This window comes from Mustela nivalis, assembly GCF_964662115.1.
Source record: "Mustela nivalis genome assembly, chromosome: X".
Taxonomy (NCBI): domain Eukaryota; kingdom Metazoa; phylum Chordata; class Mammalia; order Carnivora; family Mustelidae; genus Mustela; species Mustela nivalis.
The window spans coordinates 114836102-114855798 of NC_139040.1; the positions used below are offsets into that span (position 1 = coordinate 114836102).

General features: G+C 41.3%; 1 protein-coding gene across 2 annotated transcripts in view; it reads right to left on the bottom strand.

Moving 5' to 3' along the window:
• Positions 1–1765: 1765 nt before the first annotated feature.
• The window catches only part of PTCHD1 (patched domain containing 1), a 58798-nt gene continuing 40866 nt past the window's right edge, over positions 1766–19697 (bottom strand). For both annotated transcript variants that reach the window (XM_082718249.1, XM_082718250.1), the window contains one exon: positions 1766–8657. In XM_082718249.1, coding sequence (XP_082574375.1) covers positions 7003–8657 — 1655 coding nt within the window. In that variant the 3' untranslated portion in view covers positions 1766–7002. The remainder of the gene's footprint in view (positions 8658–19697) is intronic.

Below are 19697 nucleotides of genomic sequence, written 5' to 3' on the forward strand. Positions count from 1 at the left end.
CACAAAGAAAAATTTTAGATATATTTCCACAATTCTAGACATTGGGAGTAATCTCTGTGGTTTGGGGTCTCTGCTGTTCTCACCTATGACTTAGGGAATTCCATCAGCAGTTTCCTGCTATAGAACTGTAATTTGTAAATTCCAAGAAACATTCACTTCCCTGGATTTCTTTTTTTAAGTGTACTGTATGGCTGGTCTCAAACATACTCATGCACAGGAAACAACGAGAATGGGAAGATAATTTTTTTTATGGTTTCCTGCAGATAGCTGAAGACCTTGGCTTGCCAAGCCCCACAGAACCACAGGGCTGGGGCTGCTAAAGCATTTTAATGTATCTTAAGATGTGTCAGGTATGTTGTAAAAGGCAGTGTGCATGCATTATGTGTGTGCATGAATATATATGTGTTTATGTTGTACATGTGTTATGGGTGTGTTGAGTGTACACATACTCTGTGTGTGTGTGTGTGCCTGTGTGTGTGTGTACGAAGCAGACCTAACAGGTGATTATCAGTTTCGAGTAGTTATCCATGGTCCTAGGAGGCATCATGGGATCTGACTTGGTGATTCTGGATAGGATGCAAAGTCAATTTTGGCAGGATGTTAAAGAATAAAGATCTGAAATTCCGAGTTAAACATGTTGAAGGCTCACCCTGGAAATTAAGTACATTGTTTGGCCAAAGAGAATCCTGGTTTCCCAATGATGAACTGGGATGGGAAATGGAAATGGGCTGAGTCGTTGCCATTTTGTAGAAAGTAAACAAAGCACTTTAGATGTCTTAATGAATGAAGTTTTCTAATTTCACATCAGATGCTACAAAGTGGAATGAATATTCTTCCATCTTCCTAGAAGGCTTCCCTTGTCATGGCTGGGCAGGGTGTCATATAAATGGACTGTTTGGCTGCCTTCTTTGTGCTTCAGGGAAGACCAAGTGGTGATTCCCCAAGCAATGCCATTAGGACAACCCAGGTATGTTCCACTGTGCCCAAAGTTATACCAGAGAAAGCACAACCAACAGGTACAAATAGAGTCATTTCTTTTCCAGCTTCCTCCATCAATGTGCACTATATCTAGCTTATGGCTAGGAGTCAAGAAAACTGGGCTTCTATTTGCCTATCTGTGTCCAAGACACACCTGTCCTTAAATGTAACCATATGTCCATGGCCATGATTTCCTATTGGCCTGCTACAGATAATCATGATGAATGAGACACATGCTCTCCCTGTTTGTTGGTGAGGCAGCTGCTCCAAGTGTGTATATGCATGCCTCGTGTAGACATCTCAGAATTGCCTGGGAGCAGCCCTTCTAAGTATGTGGTATATTGCTGCCGCACAGCTGGTACCTATATAACTTGGAAGTAGGTTCTTCTGACCCTGGTTCGTTGACAGGACCTACTTTCATATGGTGGTTTCGTTGGATGCCCCCTCTGTATATGTATGCATGTGGGCTGTGCTTACTGTAATTTTGAGGCTACATATACGTTGTTGCAATAGTGAGAATGTAGTAGCAACCTGGTATTCTTTCTGTCAAGAAGAGCACAGGCAGAAGGGTCCTTTCCCCAGTTCTTCCCTGGAGAGTACGTTTAGCTGCTGCTGGAACATAAATATGCAAAATAAATAAACAGATGAATGAATGAAGAATAAATGAATGGAAGTAGGCACTTGGATGGGCATGAAGGTACCAATATTTGAAGTAGTTTTGGCTTCTTGGAGAACAAGTGGTTGAGGAACTCTTGATTGCCTGTTAGCCAAAATGAGGACACCAGAATCACACTCCCATTGAGGTCTTTATTAATTTAGGACAGTGGTTCTTCACCCTTTTTGGGTCACGGACATCTTTTAGAATCTGATGACAACTATGAACTCTCCTTTTAAGAAAATGCACATATTAAACATATACACACATTTTTGCATATAATTTAATTTTAGGGAGTTCAGAGTCCTGCCCTCCCACCAACTCATTCATGGCCCCCAGGTTAAGACCCCATAATTTAGATACATAGAATTTGGCAGTAAAGTGGCAGAATGGAAAAAGGACTGAGGCTAGGAAACTTGAATTATAGTCCTGTATCTGCTTCTAACTAGCTCTGTGCACGTCATTTCACTTCTCTGGGTTTCGGTTTTCTCAGGTGAAAAAAGAGGGAGTAAGTGTAATTCTATCCAAAGATTCAACTGGTGTCAACATTCTGGAGGGGGAAGAGGCTGGCACATTCCACAGCAACAGCATTCCTTCCACCAAGGTTCCTCTGTGGGCTGCCTCCTTGGTATACATTGCTTTTATTGTACTTTGAGATAAAGCCCTCTTTTCCTACCCCGTAAGCTCTTCTGATTGCTTGTGGTGCTAATTTTAATCTAACTTGAAAATCTGCACAGAGGCCGTAGCTCTCTGGTTGCCTCACTTCCTCTTCCTTGCATGGTACCCTTGTAGATAGCAAAGAGGACTTCAAACAGATCACCTGGGCAGAAGGGGGGCAGGGGAGGGGCAAGACTGGGGAAGACATCCTGACACTGCCTATTCAGGTGAACGGATTCTAGCTCATTCACTTTCCTATTTGCTAGCTCGTGGACTGGCAGGAAACAGAAATCAACAGTTGTAACCACCACGGGGAGGAACTCTGCCATGTGCTGGCTGCAGCCATCCTCAGGTCTTTGCCAGAGAATCCACTAATACTAATTTAATATTTTTCTCCATGTCACAGCTTTACCATGCTTTTAAAAAGTGGGAAATTTTTCTTCAGCTACCTGGTGCTTTTTGTGGAGAACAAACTTAAAAGCAAATTTCCCAGCAGGAGTGTTCAAATATCTTCAAGTCAGGCATAGTAATTAAATAGCAAGTGGCCTTCCCTCCCGACTCTCATCCCCAAGTGCCTATATCCCATTTTTTTAAAGGATTACAATCCAACCCCAACATCCAGAGCTTGTGCCCTCTTGACAGTTGCCCCACCGAATGGTGATCCAGCCAAATTTTGAATGTCCTGAAATGACCAGGAGAACTAATTGCATCTTCATATAGCCCTAATTCTGTGCCCCAATCTGCAAAAATTTACTTCTCTGAGCTTTATTTACATCATGAACCCTAGTGCTACTGTATGGGATAGAGAAATTATAAATAATGTCTTGAGTTTCTTCTCTACACCAGTCCTTGCCATGAGCACTTTCTCAACATCATCTCCCTTGACCCTCACAGTAAATCAAATGTAGACTCTCTGAGGGCAGGTTTACTTTATCTATTCACTGCTCTATCCCCAGTCTCTAGAATAGTATCTGGGTGGTATTAGCACTCAGTATATATCTGCTGAATTTAGAGACAGTTCCTGTTATTATCCCCATTTTACAGATGAGAAAACAGATTCACAGAGTTCAAACACTATTACAAGCTGCAGGGTTACTTTAATAGGATCCAAAGGAATAAAGCCATTATGAGGAGGATATCATTTGTGTTCAAGAGGCTCTGCCTCTGCCACACCCCCAGTGTGGCTGTCCAACCCACCTGTTCTTGAGATAGACACAGCCACGCTCCACTGCTGGGGTGGGAGGAGAGTGGTACTGGGGTCCTGGAGTGCCACTTAGAACAATTGGGTGGTGGTTAGTTAAAATAACAGGGTTATTAAGGGCCTCATTTAGAGCAGCATTTTGCATAAATAACCATAGCCATGGAGGATGGCATTTGATTATCTCTCTTCTGAGTGAAGATTGAGGGGGTGAAAATGGTAGGAAAGACGGGAGCAAAACAAGGAAACACAAACAAACCCTACAAACCAAACCAATGCAGAACAAAATCCAAAACTCCAAAACCAAACCAAACCAAACCAAAACTTAGGAGCTGGAACAATAAAGAGGGAGTTTCATGAGGGTTTTTGTCTTATTTTTTTTTCTGTGGAGAAAATGGCCTTCTTTTAGCACAAGGAGCCCTCGTGGTATTTGTTGGACCATTGGTATGGGGTTAAACAATAATGCCATGTTTCAGTATCATTTTTTTTTGTTGCAAACCCCAAGCTTCTTGTAAATTTACATATTCTGCAGAGCTCTATTCAATGAAAGAATATCACCCTGACCCTTTCCTTTTCTTCGTTATGACTGGTCAAGAACACCCAAGTATCACAGTTTTTTAGTTGACCAGGAGAAATGTTTTTGATGAATGGAATATTTTCTTTGGTAAACAAACACCAACTCAAAACCAACCAATAAGTTTCTTTGGTAAAGTGAACATTAATGTCTTGGTTGGAATTAATTGAAACTAAAACTTTTGCAAGTGTTTGCTAGGCTTGTTCCTTCCCTCTTTATAGCAATTGAAAAAGAAAAACTTGATGAAGTAAAGATAAAGACTTAAGTTTTACGGGGATGTGATTTGGAGTTGCTTCTCAAGTGTCTTCTCCATGATGGGGTTAACCCAATGCTGTCAGAGCAGTAATCATTAACGAGTAAATAATAATTAATGATTAAATAATAATGATCTAACAATAAACAATAAATCTTGGCATGCAGAGTCCCCTAGTAAAAAAAAAAAAAAATCATTCCATAGTCAGAATTCCATAAGCCTTGATTTCAAGTGCTGAAAAGGGAAGTCGACAAGGTTGAAAATGCCCTTCGTCTAAAAATACAGTATTCCAAGGTATACAGAGACTCAATCAAGTTGGGAAACTACTATCTGTCATAAAACAAAGTTCCACAGCAAGTCATTCTGGTTGATCAAATTGAATGATTAAATTCTCAGCAAAATCCATTTAATTGGTGTGTGTATTGTATCAGTGTTTGTGGAGTCGCTTTAACCCGAGGTGCTCCACGTGGCCGACACTAAATCAATGGCTGATTTAGAACACACTGCTCAGAAAATGATTTAGCAACATATGATTTAAGAATAAAACCAATCCCCTCTTCAGCTGTGTTTTATAAATAATAGCCTAGTTGCAGGTCCCTTGGAGAGAGAATTGATCGCAGATCTATTATGCGAACTTGCCCTTTTTCGAGGACCATACTTGTCCTCAGATTAAAGCTCATTATCTTCTAGTTGAGTGCATAACACGTTGGTATGATCGCTTAGTGTGTCTGCAGGAGAGACTGAACAAATGTGTAACGCACTAGCTACGTATTGAGAACTGAGTGAACGACAGTACAGGAAATAGAAAGCACAGGTTTGCACTTGGTGCATTTACACTGGAATCATTTGGGCATTTTTGCTGTTTGGAAAGACAATGGCAAACCAAAATCCCAAACATTACCCAGACATTAAAAAAAATATATATATATATCTGCCATGTGGCCAATAAAGTTCTATGTTCTTTTCCTTGGAAATGTACTTTGAAGGGAGTAATAGCCCTCTTAAGGGAAAATCTTAAAGTGGCTTGCCCTGTCTTAGGCATGCTAAAATGATGGAAACCCTCTAGTGGTGTGACCCTGGCTGAGTCGCTTTACTCTCCTAGGTCTCAGTTTCCTTCTGTGTGGAGGATGGGGAAGTTGCACAGTACAGAGAGCAAAGGTGCTTTTGGGAAACACTTCCCACTATAGATGTCTAAATAAGCCACATCTCTAAAAGGGAAAAATACTGTAGACATTTGCCTCAAATGTGACCAGGAAATAGCGTCATTTTTATAGACATAAAGAAATGCAGAGGTCTGGGGCAACATACACAGCCTCTTCCAGTCAAAGTTGTTTCTGTTTAGAGCCTGTAAATACTGTGACCAACAGTATAAACATCTAGGCTCGTTAATGTACAGAAGGGCCGCGCAGTGCATTGGACGGGCACCAGCAAAGGTATGGGGGGGCGGGGTGGGGGGCACCAGGATGATGAAAGTGCAGCCAGCTTAGCAGAAACGTTTGACCACCATCACTGATAAACGTGTATTGGTGATTACGTCTTCCAGTCATTTCCATCTGTCTCCCCTTCAGTCCTTCATCTCCCTGCCTGCACTTCTATGAAGCTTCTCAGTTTCAGGACTTAGAACTCACCAAAGAACTTCCTTTTCTCCTCTGTGTCTCTGAGCAGCCATGACTTGAAATGTTATGGCAGATGACCATGTCAGTGTTCATTTCTCCTTCCTCAGCTATGCACAGGCAGATGTTGCTTCTGGGCAGCCACGCAAACACTGCATGTAGGGTCAGACCACAAACAGCTGTACCAGTTGGCCATATTTTTTGTTAAAATGGAGACACTGTCTCTGGGTTCAAGTAGACACCTGCTTTTCCTTCATCCTGCCAGGTATTTGGGATTGGCTCTGCAGCTTTGGGTACCCGGAGCCTCCTGCCAAGAGCTGTAACTAATAAAGCAGATCCATTTGGTGACAAGCAACAAGATATTCCAAAATAGAATCGCTCCAACTCTGCAGTGCTGGAGCTGTCATTGGTTTAAAGGTGTATTCACCAAATCATACACATGGTCAAAGTATGCTGATGGGGGGCTATGATTTCTTCATTCTGCACAACAAAACTGCCTCACCTGGGCGAATTTGGGAATCACTCAATTTCATTCCATGGGTGATGGCCACTCTACCATGGGTCACTTCCAAGGTTGTGGCTTGCTTTTGCTGGCTAGAACTTTTGAAAGCATCTCCTTGGGGTGCTGGGGAGCTATATGAGACAGCTAAGACCTCAAACCACAGACTCTGCCCGGAGCTACTGCTCTGCAGAAGTTCTGGAAGCTTTATTGTTTGAACAATGCTTAAAGCTATTTCTGCTTTGGCAGCTGACCTTTCAATCAGTAGGTTTTTGTCACAATACCAGCAACATCTGCAGTGTGAATAAAATAGGATTCTGCTTGCTAATAAGCTTTCTTCTATTTGATCTTAGTTTAAGAGATGTGTCTGTGTGTGTATGTGTGTGTAAATTCTTTCTGGTAGCAGTCCTTTTGTTTAAAAGACTGAAAATATGCAATGCCCATTTCCCCCCTTGTCCTTTACTTTGGCAATGTCTGTTTCTTAAAAAAGAAAGAACAACTTTGAATTTGTTTCATTAACATAATCTCTTTGCTCTCGATAAGACCTAGGGTGAAAATATAACAAGCAGACTCTATCACACTGTTGTAATTTGGTCAACCACTCGGGTACTGTCAATATCCACCATTTCCACACATTCGATTTCCTCCCGGTTTTCAGGATTTTTCTTCTCTTTCCTTTTTTTCTTAGAGGGTGGCAGGAAAGTCAGTATCACAGGTAAAATGGCAAAGCAGTGAAAGAAGGTGACAAATGCTATTAAAAACAAGCACCTGAACAGTGTACAGGTCAGATTTGAAGGCACAGCTGCGAGAGGAATCAGACCAACGATATAGCAGAGGTAGCTCTGTAAAATCGCTACCCCGTGCACTTCCAGGGCATTCTTTACCCATTTAGTTCTTGTGAAATCCTTGCCCAGAACAAAGGTGGATAACAGTGGAGCACAATTGTCAATTGTGTAGTTAATTCCATAAATTAAGCATAGCACAGAAATGCAGTCCAGTTCTACTTTCCATAAGGTCATGAAACCTATAACTCCAAACTCCACGGACACAACCGTTAGAGTGAGCCAGACATTAATCAGAGAGTCTGCCACCAGGAATGCCGAGAAGAAGAGCAGGAACAAAGCACTGATGCAGGAGTTGTGCAGGGGGGCTCCCAGAGAGGAGGCATATCTATCCATATACACGAAGGACGGGTTGAAGACAATGAACTTCACCTTAGAGGTGACAGAAAGTCTCCTGAGGGTCTCCAGGAGATCATAGAGTTCTTCTCTGTTAGTTTCCATGGTCTTGGCCACCAGAAACATTCTGGAGGCCACTACATCAACCTCATCATTGTACTTTTTAGAGAAGATGATGTCCTCTTGAAAATGTGAAAATTGGGGAGCTTTCAGGAAGGAATTCCTCAACATGTCTGTGAAGTTTTTCTTAGGCAAACCAGTGGACACATTGAGTTTCCGAAGGTAATTTAAATAGCTCTCAAACCAGGATATCCGCACGAACCCCTTGGTGTATTCTAGCACATCTTCTTGGACACTAGTGTTCCAGTATTCTATGGACTCGTATATGTAAAACCCAATCACCGGACTGTAGTTACTAAAGTACTTTTGCTGGGCAGTAGTGTACTCAATGGTTTGCGTCGCAGTTGCTACGATGTTACTAAGGTCTGACCCTTCACTGACCTGCAGATAGCCCATTAAGGCAAAGGAAATATAAATAAGGTAAAAGAGAACTACAAAAGGCTTGACATAGGTGTTGGTTATCCAGTCACAGTAATAGCGTTTGAGAAAACATACCAATAGGTGACTCTCGTAAGTGTTCGCTTCCTCGCCGTCGGTTGTGTCCTCACTGAATCTGGCTGTCAGGAGAAACCTGTACCATGCCGGCTTCTCCTGCAATGCCTCGGGCTTTGGGACTTTCCTACAGAAGATACTATGCTGGTAATTGTTTTCTATGTAGCCAGTGAATACCAGGCTGGAACCATAAAACGAGAGTACATAGAGGTAGTTGAAGAAGATTGCAATACAGGAATTGCAGCAGAAAATCCTGGCTGCCTCAATGTTCGTGAAAGGGCTGGCCCCTATGCCAAAGGTGACCAGGTACATGGCAGTGGTGAGAGAAAAGGAGAGCATGGAGTCTGCATAGACTGCTGCAGTTCTCTCTTTAACATGTTGGTCTTCTCTAGTTTTCCTCCAGGAGGATAACATTTCAAAAGTCCCATACAATCCATGACCTGAGGGGGCAGAAAAAGACCAGATCAAAAAGTTGAAAAGACTAACCTCTTTCAAGAGAGGAACCGACTTGGTCACGGGCAACTACCGGATCAAGGGGAGTACAACCAGCCTTGGTGGTGACAGATTGTGAATGCCAAGAATTTCTTCCGTGGAAGAGAGCCCTGTCTTTTAGTGAATCCTAAATGTTAATGGCAAGTGAAAGATAAGATCGAGGAGCTAAGATCTCCATTGCTCCCTTCTGGCTCAAGAATGTGGGCTAGACTTTTGCCTATGGAAAACCGAGTAGACTGGCATCTGTCTCTTGGGGATTATATATAGTGAGAGGTTAGGGCTGTTGGGGCAGCTTGCAGAGTTTTTGTTTCCCTTGCTTGGTGGAACACTCCAGAGAAAGCTCCTGGCCACTCATCACTTGGCTTGGCATCCCCATAAGTCTGGCTGGAGGTCAGCACAGAGGAAGGCTGTGGGCAGAGTGTTCGGAGTTAATGTCTCATCATCTCGTCTATGTTTGGCCAAATGGAGGGCGTTAGGAAGAGAAAGAGGCACTGTATTTAATTTGAGTCTTGACAGGAATCTAAATCACAGCCTCTTCCCCCCTCCCCCACCCCCAAGTATCAGTCCAGGGAACAAGAAATCTGAGACACAGAGGGAAGCACAATAAGTAGCACTGGGTTTCAGTGAATAGGAAAGACAGAAACTGCAACACGGTTCACATGATCTCTCCCTGATAAAATTAATCTCTCCACTGATAAAAATTAAATTTTTGCTTGTAGATGTATAGTTTGCGTTTTGTCTTCAGGGACCTGTTTGACCAATTTTGCTTGTTTGTAGATGACGTATCAAGCAGGGGCTGACCCTGCTGGCTTCTCTGCACTATTTGGCAATGGCCTCTGAGGAAGAGACCCAGATCAATAACCTTTTCCTTAACTACTTAGTGCCTTGGCCTCCTTGATTAGTACTCCAGAAGCACGGGAATAGCAGAGGTATGGGAAGTGCCCATGTTTTGATTTCATTCTCCTGCTTGAGACTAGATCTAGCTTGCCTTCCCCCACCTCTCCTGGTTGGAGGTAGACACTCTCCCGATGGTTCTCCCTGGGTTTCCAGGCTCTCGTGACACTGAAAAGCCACCGGAAGTGACTTGTAGCTTTCAGTCACCCCTATCTTGGCACTAGGATCAGCAGATCTAATTTTCTGCTTCTATGTCTTGGCATATTCAATCCCATTATTGAGGAGAATAAAATCTTTACCCACTGGTACAATAGTTTTGTTTTTAAAGAGGTATTAAAAATCTCTGGCCAAGCATAATGCTGAGTGAAGTGAGTCACCGTTATCTTGTGTGTTCAGTAACTGGGTGAACACCTTCCCTCATGCCCAGGCTGGCATTTACATCCTTATTGTGAAGTCTTGTTCACTCTCACACCCGATGTCCGTTTTGTAGTCGTGATATAGGCCTGTTTTCTCAGAAGGATTTGGCATTTATCTGCATTTACTAGGCATCATTTTGCAGCCACTTTGAGAGGGCAGGTTGGGACTGTCAACCCGATAACTAGCACTGTGCCCCCCCCCTAAATTGGAGGCACCTGAACTCCCCAGACATGCAGCCAAAAGTGCACTCATTGATTGGCATCCTGTTAATTATGCTTTAGAAAGTCACTGTCTAGTCTCAGAAGGGAAGACTATTTATTAAGTCTGTTTCCACATTGTTCTCAGGAAGGATTGACCGACCTTTGTTCCAGGACAATGAGAGTAAAAAGAGGATTAATCCCTCCAAGGCATCTGCACCCTGGGCAGACAATACTGACCATTTCATCTGCGGCCACGTAGACTAAGTTCTCTTGGACTTAAAACACACTTTAAAATTTCACTGAAAATGGCAAATGGAGTGGGTTTTTTTTTTTAAACAGTGTTTATATGCTAGAAACAAGAAAAATGTTTTAAAACAGGGCTTTAGTACTGAGTCATTAAATATGTTAAGAATATAAGAATGCATATAGCAGGATTACAATTAGTCATATAGTAGAATTTAAATTAAATCTAAGTCAATGTGATGTTTTATAACATTATCTGATTCCGACTCTTGTTGAAAAATACCCTAAGAATCCCATTTCTCACAATGTTGTTGGAGTAGTCTTAGAGGCTAATTGAGGAAAGGAATTGGAATTAACAAAACTATTACGTGAAGAGTGAGGCTCGAGGGTCCAGAATGAAAATAATCAGATTCAAGGAAAGTTGGAAATAGACTGTGAGCTTGTCTCCTGAGTTCTGTTGCTGCATTTTAAATGCCTTGTCCTTCTACAGTTTGATCATTTTTATTGAGTCCTGACTCTCTTTGCATATGATGTTGTTTCTTGGGGCAGCTCCAGGGAGAATTTTCCTTTTATTCTTAGGGGCTTTTTGGAAACTATACATTTCCTTCTTTCCTCTCGCTACAGGGGTATGCATGTAGACATTCGCAGAGGCAAGAAGAGGAGGCCCCAAGAAAGAATCTGTTCCACTTGATCACTCAGAATTTGTTGCTAGTTATTGTTGTTCTTGCCTCTAAAGGCCCCCACCATCCTTCCTGATAGGCCAGATTCTTGTTTCTCAAGCCATACCTTTCTGGCAGATGCTTACACCCTAAATTCCAAATTGGAAGTATGCAGTGTCTTTGAAGAGCTCTTTGGATTTCAGGGACAACTGTGTACACCATAACTGGGCCTCCTTCCTGAAATTCAGTCCGTCAAGAGGAAGATGAGTGCCAGCATAGCTGGAGGTGCCCCCCAGGGATTACCAGCCTGGAGCACCTCGCTGTGCCTAGACCTGATTCACAGCAGGTAATTATGTTGAAGAGGTCAGTCTGTGACCCTAAAAGAAAGCTGAATGATGGGGTATCTGCTTCCTGGCCTGGACTCAAGGGGAGTCATATTCTAGGAATCCTAGGACACGAGGAATACCCTGCCTGCTCCCGCAGTCCCCCAGAATGCCTACTCTGCCCATAATTAGAGCTGAATTCCCTTTGGTTTTGGCCTTTGAGGGTGTTCTTACAAATGCAGACAGACCCCTCCGGGACAGTGTACTCTGTCCTGAAGCAGCTTCCCTTCAGTCTGGGGGGTGGGGAGGCAAGAAAGAGGAAATTAGAGGTGGGTGGATTTCACAGAGACTAAATCCTTGGCAGTTTTTCTTCCAGCTAGCCCTGGCCTTATCTTTTGTAGCCCATTTCAGAAATGGGCTGGTGAAATCAAGGAAAGGCAGGGAAGAAAGGTTTTGGTAGGTTCCTTTCCTCTTCACTTTCCTCTCTCAGCAGGTGCCTCCCTACTTTAGTGTCACCATCATCCATCACCCTCTTAGCTTTGGGGCTGGGGTCCAGCAAGCAGGACTCTGAGGCCAGATCGCACAGATGTAGGCAAACAGATACTGCATGTGGACTGAAGATACTTTTCAGAGGTTTGGCTGTCATTTCCCCTATTTTTAAAATAGCACCTTTTAAAAGGTGCTTTAAAAGCAAAAATATTGCTGTCTTCTTAGCATTGTAGTTTTAAGATTTTTCTCTATGAAGTCCGAACTCTGTAAGCCTCTCTATCAAGTCTGACCAAGGGGTGTATGTCATTGGTGCCAAGCATCATTCTAGCAAGGGACCATTATCCATCTCCCGAGTTGCAAGCCTGTTCACGAGCACTCTCTCGTAGCAGCACTCATGTAGGGAGCTACCCAAACCTGAAGTTCCAAACAGACTTCGCCTTTGGTGACCAGAGGGCCTGTGGTGGTTAAAGGAGGCGGGGCTCAACCTCACAATGGCAGGTCCATGGCCCAAGACCCGGAAGTAAAGACTATCCTGGTGAGCACGCCAGAAACCAATTGATAACCCACGGAATTCCCTCTCTTACAGTCACAGTGTTTAAGGCTGAGGAATTGCCAAAGGGAACTGTTAAACCACACATATTGATTCTACCAAATTCTTAAGATAAAGAGACTTCTAAAGTATTCACTTGTCTTTTAAAAGCACATGCAAGATGTTTGTTTCTATTTCGGTACACTGCAAGTCTGTATACTTCCATGGGTGTCAGTATGTGTCACACGTACAGGCCCAAGTTCTGATTATTCATGAGGGAACACTTTGAAGCAGTGGGGGCTTTTAGCCAGGTCCTGGGGTGAGGACAGTGGAGTTCTTTGCCAACATTCAGATATAATTTGTACCAGGAGTGCAATTTATGTTTTATTAGCAGTAGACTTTGGGATTATCATCTAGTAAAATCAAATACTAGAGGACTTAGGCTAATCATTTTTCTGCTTTTCCAAGTGATTTTATATCTGTATGTACACATGACTCTCAGGCTTTGGAGCCATGAGGAGAGAAAGCAGCACAAGTGATAAATAGCACTAATGGTGGAAAAACCCCAACTGGCTAATCTTCCAGTCACTTAGGGTGAGGCTCAGGAACACTCGCAGATCAAATCTCATCCTTACCCAGACCCTTTTCTGGGGCCTGACCAAGGCCTTCAGGGTTGTTTATAATCCACTAATGCAGGAATTTACCAACGAATAGTTGAGAGCTAATCCAACTTTATCCAGTAGTCGTGCTTTGGGAAAGCTATTCATAAAACAAATATTTTCAATGTATGTAATGGTTTTGCTATCAGAGGCAGTCTGGGTGATTTGTTTATTTTTTTGCCAATGAATAATTGCAAGCAAATTGATTTATTTTGTGCATCTGGATTCTGTAGGGCAGATTTTTCTCCAAGCCCAGACTCTCCTGCCTTTCCCGACACACACAGACATAGCACAGAGGCTGATGCCTTTGGGCACTACTCACATTTTCATCCTTTCCATACTAGCAGGATTTCCTCATCTGGAGTTCCAGAACACAAGGAGTAGCTGAGAAGATGAGGAGGTGAAATGGGACGACTTGCTGGTGGATGATCTCTTAGTTTCAGTGTAAAAACATTTAATATCAAGAGACAATGAAGCCATTTATAGCATGCCTGGGCAGTGCCAAATTTCTTACGTGAAAATAAAATTACTACATTTTTCTAGAAGACCCAGAGTATGATGAATACAGAATATGATGATTTTGTGTGAGCAAAATCTGCTTAAAACATATTTTACTCTTAGATGAGCCTCACTAAGTAGCTCACGTTCATAAAATACTTTTCTTTCAGTGACATCCCCATAAATTCATGATTTGGGGTTTTTTTTTTGAGAAGAAATTTAAGATGTATGAATGTCAGGGTTGAGTAACATCTATTTTCAGGGGGAAGTTCATTAATTGGGTTACATTTACACTTTGCCAGTTACAAGCATTTACTTTCTATGCTGAATTGTTTGGTTTATCCCAGCCTGTTTTGTGTCACAGTTAAGAGTGAGAGTTAAGGAAGGTATACTATTTTTAAGTTAAGAAGGATGTACACATCAGGGCAAACACACTCATCCTATGCTTTCTACCAGAGACTTGTCACAGTTTGGCAATTCTAATCACAGCATTGGATTTTAATCTGAGAAATGCTTTTCCTTCATTAGAGAGCTGCAAATAAGAGTCCAAGAAATGAATATGCAAATAGCTTTTCCTTGTTGAAAGAAAGGTATTTAGATACTGAGTGTGTGTGTGTGTGTGTGCACTATATGAAATCATGTCTGCAAATGGGGTCCGCGGTATATGCTATGGTCATTGTGTAATATCTTTACATATAGGAGACATATGTAATATATAAATACATGCATGTATGTCATATCCTATTCAAATGTTTTATATATTTACATATAAAATGTATGAATATATACTATATAATAGGGAAATATATAGTATTTATATTCAAATATTCAAAAAATATATGCTACATAATGTTATAAACATGTGAAATGCACATGTATGCACATGAACTTATTGCATAATGTATCATATTACATATGACATATAATATAGCTGATGTGGTATATACCATGCACACACACACACACACACACACACATATGATGGATAGTATGCTGATTTGAAAGTTATTTTGCTGGTGAGGAAGAGAAATGCTAGTGCTACTATACCATCAGTGCAGAGAAGAGGCTAGAATCTCTCTCTTATGTTCCATCTACATTTTGGTTCTTGGCTACTGAAGTAGCCTAGGTGAAATTCAGAATTTCCTTGACAATGACTGTGTATCTTCTTGCATTGTGAGCTCCTATAGACCCTTTTGGTCACTACTACTTGGTCCCAGCAGTGACTTCCTGAGATGCTGGCCCAGTGCAACACCAAACTAGGTATTTTTTTCCATAGCCTATTATTAACAGCTCATTGTCCTGCTGTTGCCTCTCCTTTGTAAAATCTGCCATTTCCCCAGTCCCTAGACTAGGTGGGGCTAGACCACCTAGACTGTACCAAGACCAGGGTCAGAGAGGAGGAGTCACTGCATTCCTCTGCCTTACTGAGCTCTGCATTCCTCGACGGGACCCATCAGTCCTGTTCTCATCCTCCTTTATGGTTAAGAATAGAACAATAGAACACGTTTTGTACCATTTTCCCCAGAACCATTTCTCCCCACTCACCCTTTAATGGAATATGATTGGTGAGGCATAATAAAAGGGTGAGAACTACCCACAAAACTAGATTGCACAATCTCCTTGTAAATTGGTTCCCAAATAGCCACTGGACATTATAAAAAAGATACCCAGGGAAAAAACTTTGAAATTATTATATGGAATTACTATTTTATTTTAAATCACATGTAAACAAAACTGAGAATAATAAAACCCCTATCACCTAGGGTTTTTTTCCTCCAGAAATTACTGAACCAATTAGTGATTAATGTTCCAAGCAGAGCATTTCCACAGCATTCTACTCCGTCATGTAGACTGTCATATTGTTGCAGATAATGGACTTCTACAATAATGTATTAGGTTGAACCATAAGAAATTACTGCTTTTTAGTTCAAAAATGGCTGGTTATTTGTACCAATTTTGTAGGTCAAAAGCAGTTAAATATTGGCAATTTCCTATGGCTCGAACTTCATAATTATCTGGTTGATTTCCTCACCCCACATGTTTCACGGCTTTAGAAATATGCCAGAATATGGGGCGCCTGGCTGGCTCAGTCAGTAGAGCATGTGACTCTTGATCTTGGGGGTCCTGAGTTTCAAGCCCCATATTGGGCATAGGGATTACTTAAAAAAAAAAAAAGAAGAAGAAAAAAGAAATATGCCAGAATGCTCAACCAGAAAGCAAAACCTTTCAGGTCTGCTTGAGTTTAGAGCAAAAGTAATTAAGAATTCTGATTTCTCGGGCGCCTGGGTGGCTCAGTGGGTTAAGCCACTGCCTTTGGCTCAGGTCATGGTCTCAGGGTCTTGGGATCGAGTCCCGCATCGGGCTCTCTGCTCAGCAGGGAGCCTGCTTCCTCCTCTCTCTGCCTGCCTCTCTGCCTACTTGTGATCTCTCTCTCTGTCAAATAAATAAATAAATAAAATCTTTAAAAAGAAAAAAAAAGAATTCTGATTTCTCAGAACAAAATTTCCTGCACAAGAACTTTCACTTCTTCAAAGCCTAAACTCCTTATACTGCATCATATTCCAGGTGGCATCAGATGAGAACAAATTCTCAGAAAACTGAGCCGATCTTCTGGTTTCTGTTAAATACAGATAATCTTGGAGTATACTTGAAAAGAACCAAATGCCTCTGCTATTATTCTCCTCCTATCACTTAATTACATCCTTTCTTCCCTTCCCATCCTTGAATTTGAGTGGCCAGGCTTGAAAATTCAGAAGGAAGAGGGCACCCCGGATGTGGCATTTGACCTTCTCAAAAGTCCCAAACACTTGAAAGAGCTTTGAATCCCCAGTAGCTCACTGTGGTCATATAGTGGTTAGCAATCTGTTATGAAACGGCTTGAGGAATATTTTTTTGAAGAACATTTTTTTGTCTCATCTGATCTCCATGGCTTTTGTATCTTGGTAAATGCAAAGCAACCCTTATAAGTTAGATTACCACGTACAAACTAATACCAAAACTCTCTTTCACCACAACTTCCGTTCTCTCCTTTCAGCTGGTCAGAATATACATGAAGTCACAAACCTTCCACATTAAGAAGGAAGAAACCTTCCTTCGGTTCCCTCCTATATTCTCCAACACTCCATTCCCTTCCTGATTTGTATCTGACCAGGAAATCTGTGCAAATAGTAAGCCTGTAAGGAGAGCTTGCATGCACAAAATCTTTGCCAATTTCTTGAATCATAGCCAAGTGGAGGGCAATGGTGTAAAGCCTCATCCTTTAAAGGAAGTTCCATAACAGGTTAAAATGATGAGTGTTCGATGTTTACAAATGACAGTTCAAATACTTCAGTACCTGATACTAATATAGTTTGGAAAAAAAGGATAGTACTTTACGAATAATGGGTATGGATGAGATAAACTCTTCTCCAAGTTTATAGTAACTAAAAAATGTCAATGGACATTTATAATGAGGTAGACCTTTAAGGATTTCAGCTCTGAATAAACTGATCTGACTCATACGGACAGGGGTTTTGGCAGAAGTGGGATTGTCTAATATGCATGACGCTGATTAAAAACATTCTAAATCATGATGTATCTATGCTTACATCATTGTCAAAATGATTCATCTGTGTAGGATATATTCTTATTGCCAGAGATGTCACGTATCGTTTTGGCTAGAAACGTACAGTCACATCCCATTATGGCGAACTCTCAGAGTTTATCCAAATTCTTTCCTATTCTGGAATTTTGTCAGGTTAATACTGCTTGACACACGTGGTCTTAAAATTTTCCATTCTAAGTCAGTCTACTGCCATTTTGGCATTTGGCTGGATCTGGCCTTATGTGACCGGCATCACACTGAGAATGTTTAGTTTGTTGAATTTTAAATATAATGTTTATTACGTTATAGACCTGTTGTTGGCCAAGGAAATCTGTATAGAGGCTTTTTTTTTTTTCCTGAGATGCTTTTCCTTTTAAATGAGGCCACATAGTTTTACATTTTAATTTGATATTGTATTTATATAACATGGAAAATCAAGAAGTTTTGCTTAAATCTTAGCTTAGGCATAGCCATTTTATATTATAGACAGGCAGATTTTAAAACTGGGTGAACAGTTTATTGACTCATAATGCAAAACCCTTAGCACCGCATTTTTTTCTTGGTCATTTGAAATATTTATTGGTGTTTGGGACTGGTAATCAAAAATCCAGAATTAAACATGGGCTCTTAATGCAGCATTTATGAACATGCTCTTGCTTATATTTCATTTTACAATCAAATTCTGAGAATGAAGAGTTTATCTGTGAAACACAGGCACTGTTGGCTTTATGAGCATATTAAGCACCCATTACATGGTGCAAACTATTTATTGCTCATGGGCCCCAGCTACTAAAATGCATAGCTTCTTTTGTTGTGATTAAGTAATTTGAGATCTCTTTGGGCTGAAAATGTACAGGAAGGTTGCATACTGACTGTCAGCAGGGAAAACTGCCATCAAATCAATGCATTTAACTTTCCTCACAAATTGCAAACAAGAGAGTATTGGGTACCTGCGGCGCTTGGTCTCTTTCACCATGAGCACCGGATTTTTCTGAATTGAACTCTGACGTCAAGTTCAGTGATCCTCTGTCTCTGTGGAGTTGCAGCGCTACTATTTCTGGATTTGTTTTCTAAGGCCATTTCTTGGCTAACAGCATCCACTCTCTTACGTCTTTCCTTGCACCGATTCTAGCTGGTATATTCCTTTTTGTGCTGGCTTTGATTTACCATGTTTAAAACTTTGTTAGGAAGTACCAAAAGAAGTTTGAGGAAATCTTAAATATCATAACTTAGTTTACTTAATAAAGTTAATTTATAGAAGTTTCAGATGTTCCATTTCATTTTACTTAGTGAGATGGATTTTTTTTTTTTTTTGGTGAGGTTAATGTTAAGAAGTTTTGACTATTGCTATGTTGTTTTACTTAGAAATAATTTTAAGAAGCTCTAAATATTGAAGTTTTATTTTACTTAATGCAATTAGTTTTTAGGAAGCTTTAAATATTGAATCATCCTTTGGCCTCAGCAATCACAACTTGAAGTGTCATCAAACCTGGGCCAGTAGTCCTTTTTCTAGCTCTGACAGTCTTTCTTCTTGATCTTAAAAACCTACTTCCTTCAGTTCTCCCCTCTTTCCTTATTTCTGTTTTCTCTTCCTCCCGCCAAAAAAAAAAAAAAATTACAACAAAAACCACTGCATTTTTCAAACAAAAAGCCGAAAGATAAAATCCAAACATGGGACTAATCATGGGTATAACATGTTCATTTAAAGAAACCTTGACTCAAGCATCCATGGAAGCTACTACCCAGTGACACTGAGTCTTCAAGGAACCAACATGGAGCCCACCATCGGCTCACATCGTCTTGGGGTTCAAGAGGCTAGTTATGCTGCCTTCTTAATGGACTGAATTCAGGAAGAAGTATGGCAGCCCTCTTCTGTGTTGTGTTTGACAGCGATGAGCAAAGCGACCTGGTGAATGTGCGACTTGCTCGGTCTCTGCAGTGCCCCCTTTCTCTTGAGCTACCATATACGTATTTATTGTCCAGGTCTGTACTCCCACAGGCCTCAGAGCCTGGAGGGCAGCATGTTGTTTTGTGACCTTGCAGCCCTGCCACCTGCTTATCATTTAACTGTAAGGCAGCTGAGGTCTCCTGAGTAAATTCTTTTCTTTCCTTCTGCTACCCCTGAACTGGGCATTAGGGATTCTAATGAACTCAACCATAGTTCTTTCTCATTCAATGAAAAATGCCACTTCATTTGTCATGTCAGTATCTGATTCCAAATGACATTTTAATTTTGCTAAAGGAATTGATGAGAAGTGGCCACAGAAAAGGGAGAAGCGAACCCCTGGAACCCTTGGCCTGCAGGAACCCTGCCATCAGGCTTGCTGGGCATGCCATCTTCAATACCAGATGAACAGAGCAACTGGTGTTGTACTAGAACCACTCTGGCTTTGTTTTCACTGTGATCTTTATCAGGAAATTCTTGCAGCCCCTAAGAGAGAATATACTGGGATTCTCACACCATCATTTTAAAACATTCTCCTGCGTTTATAGC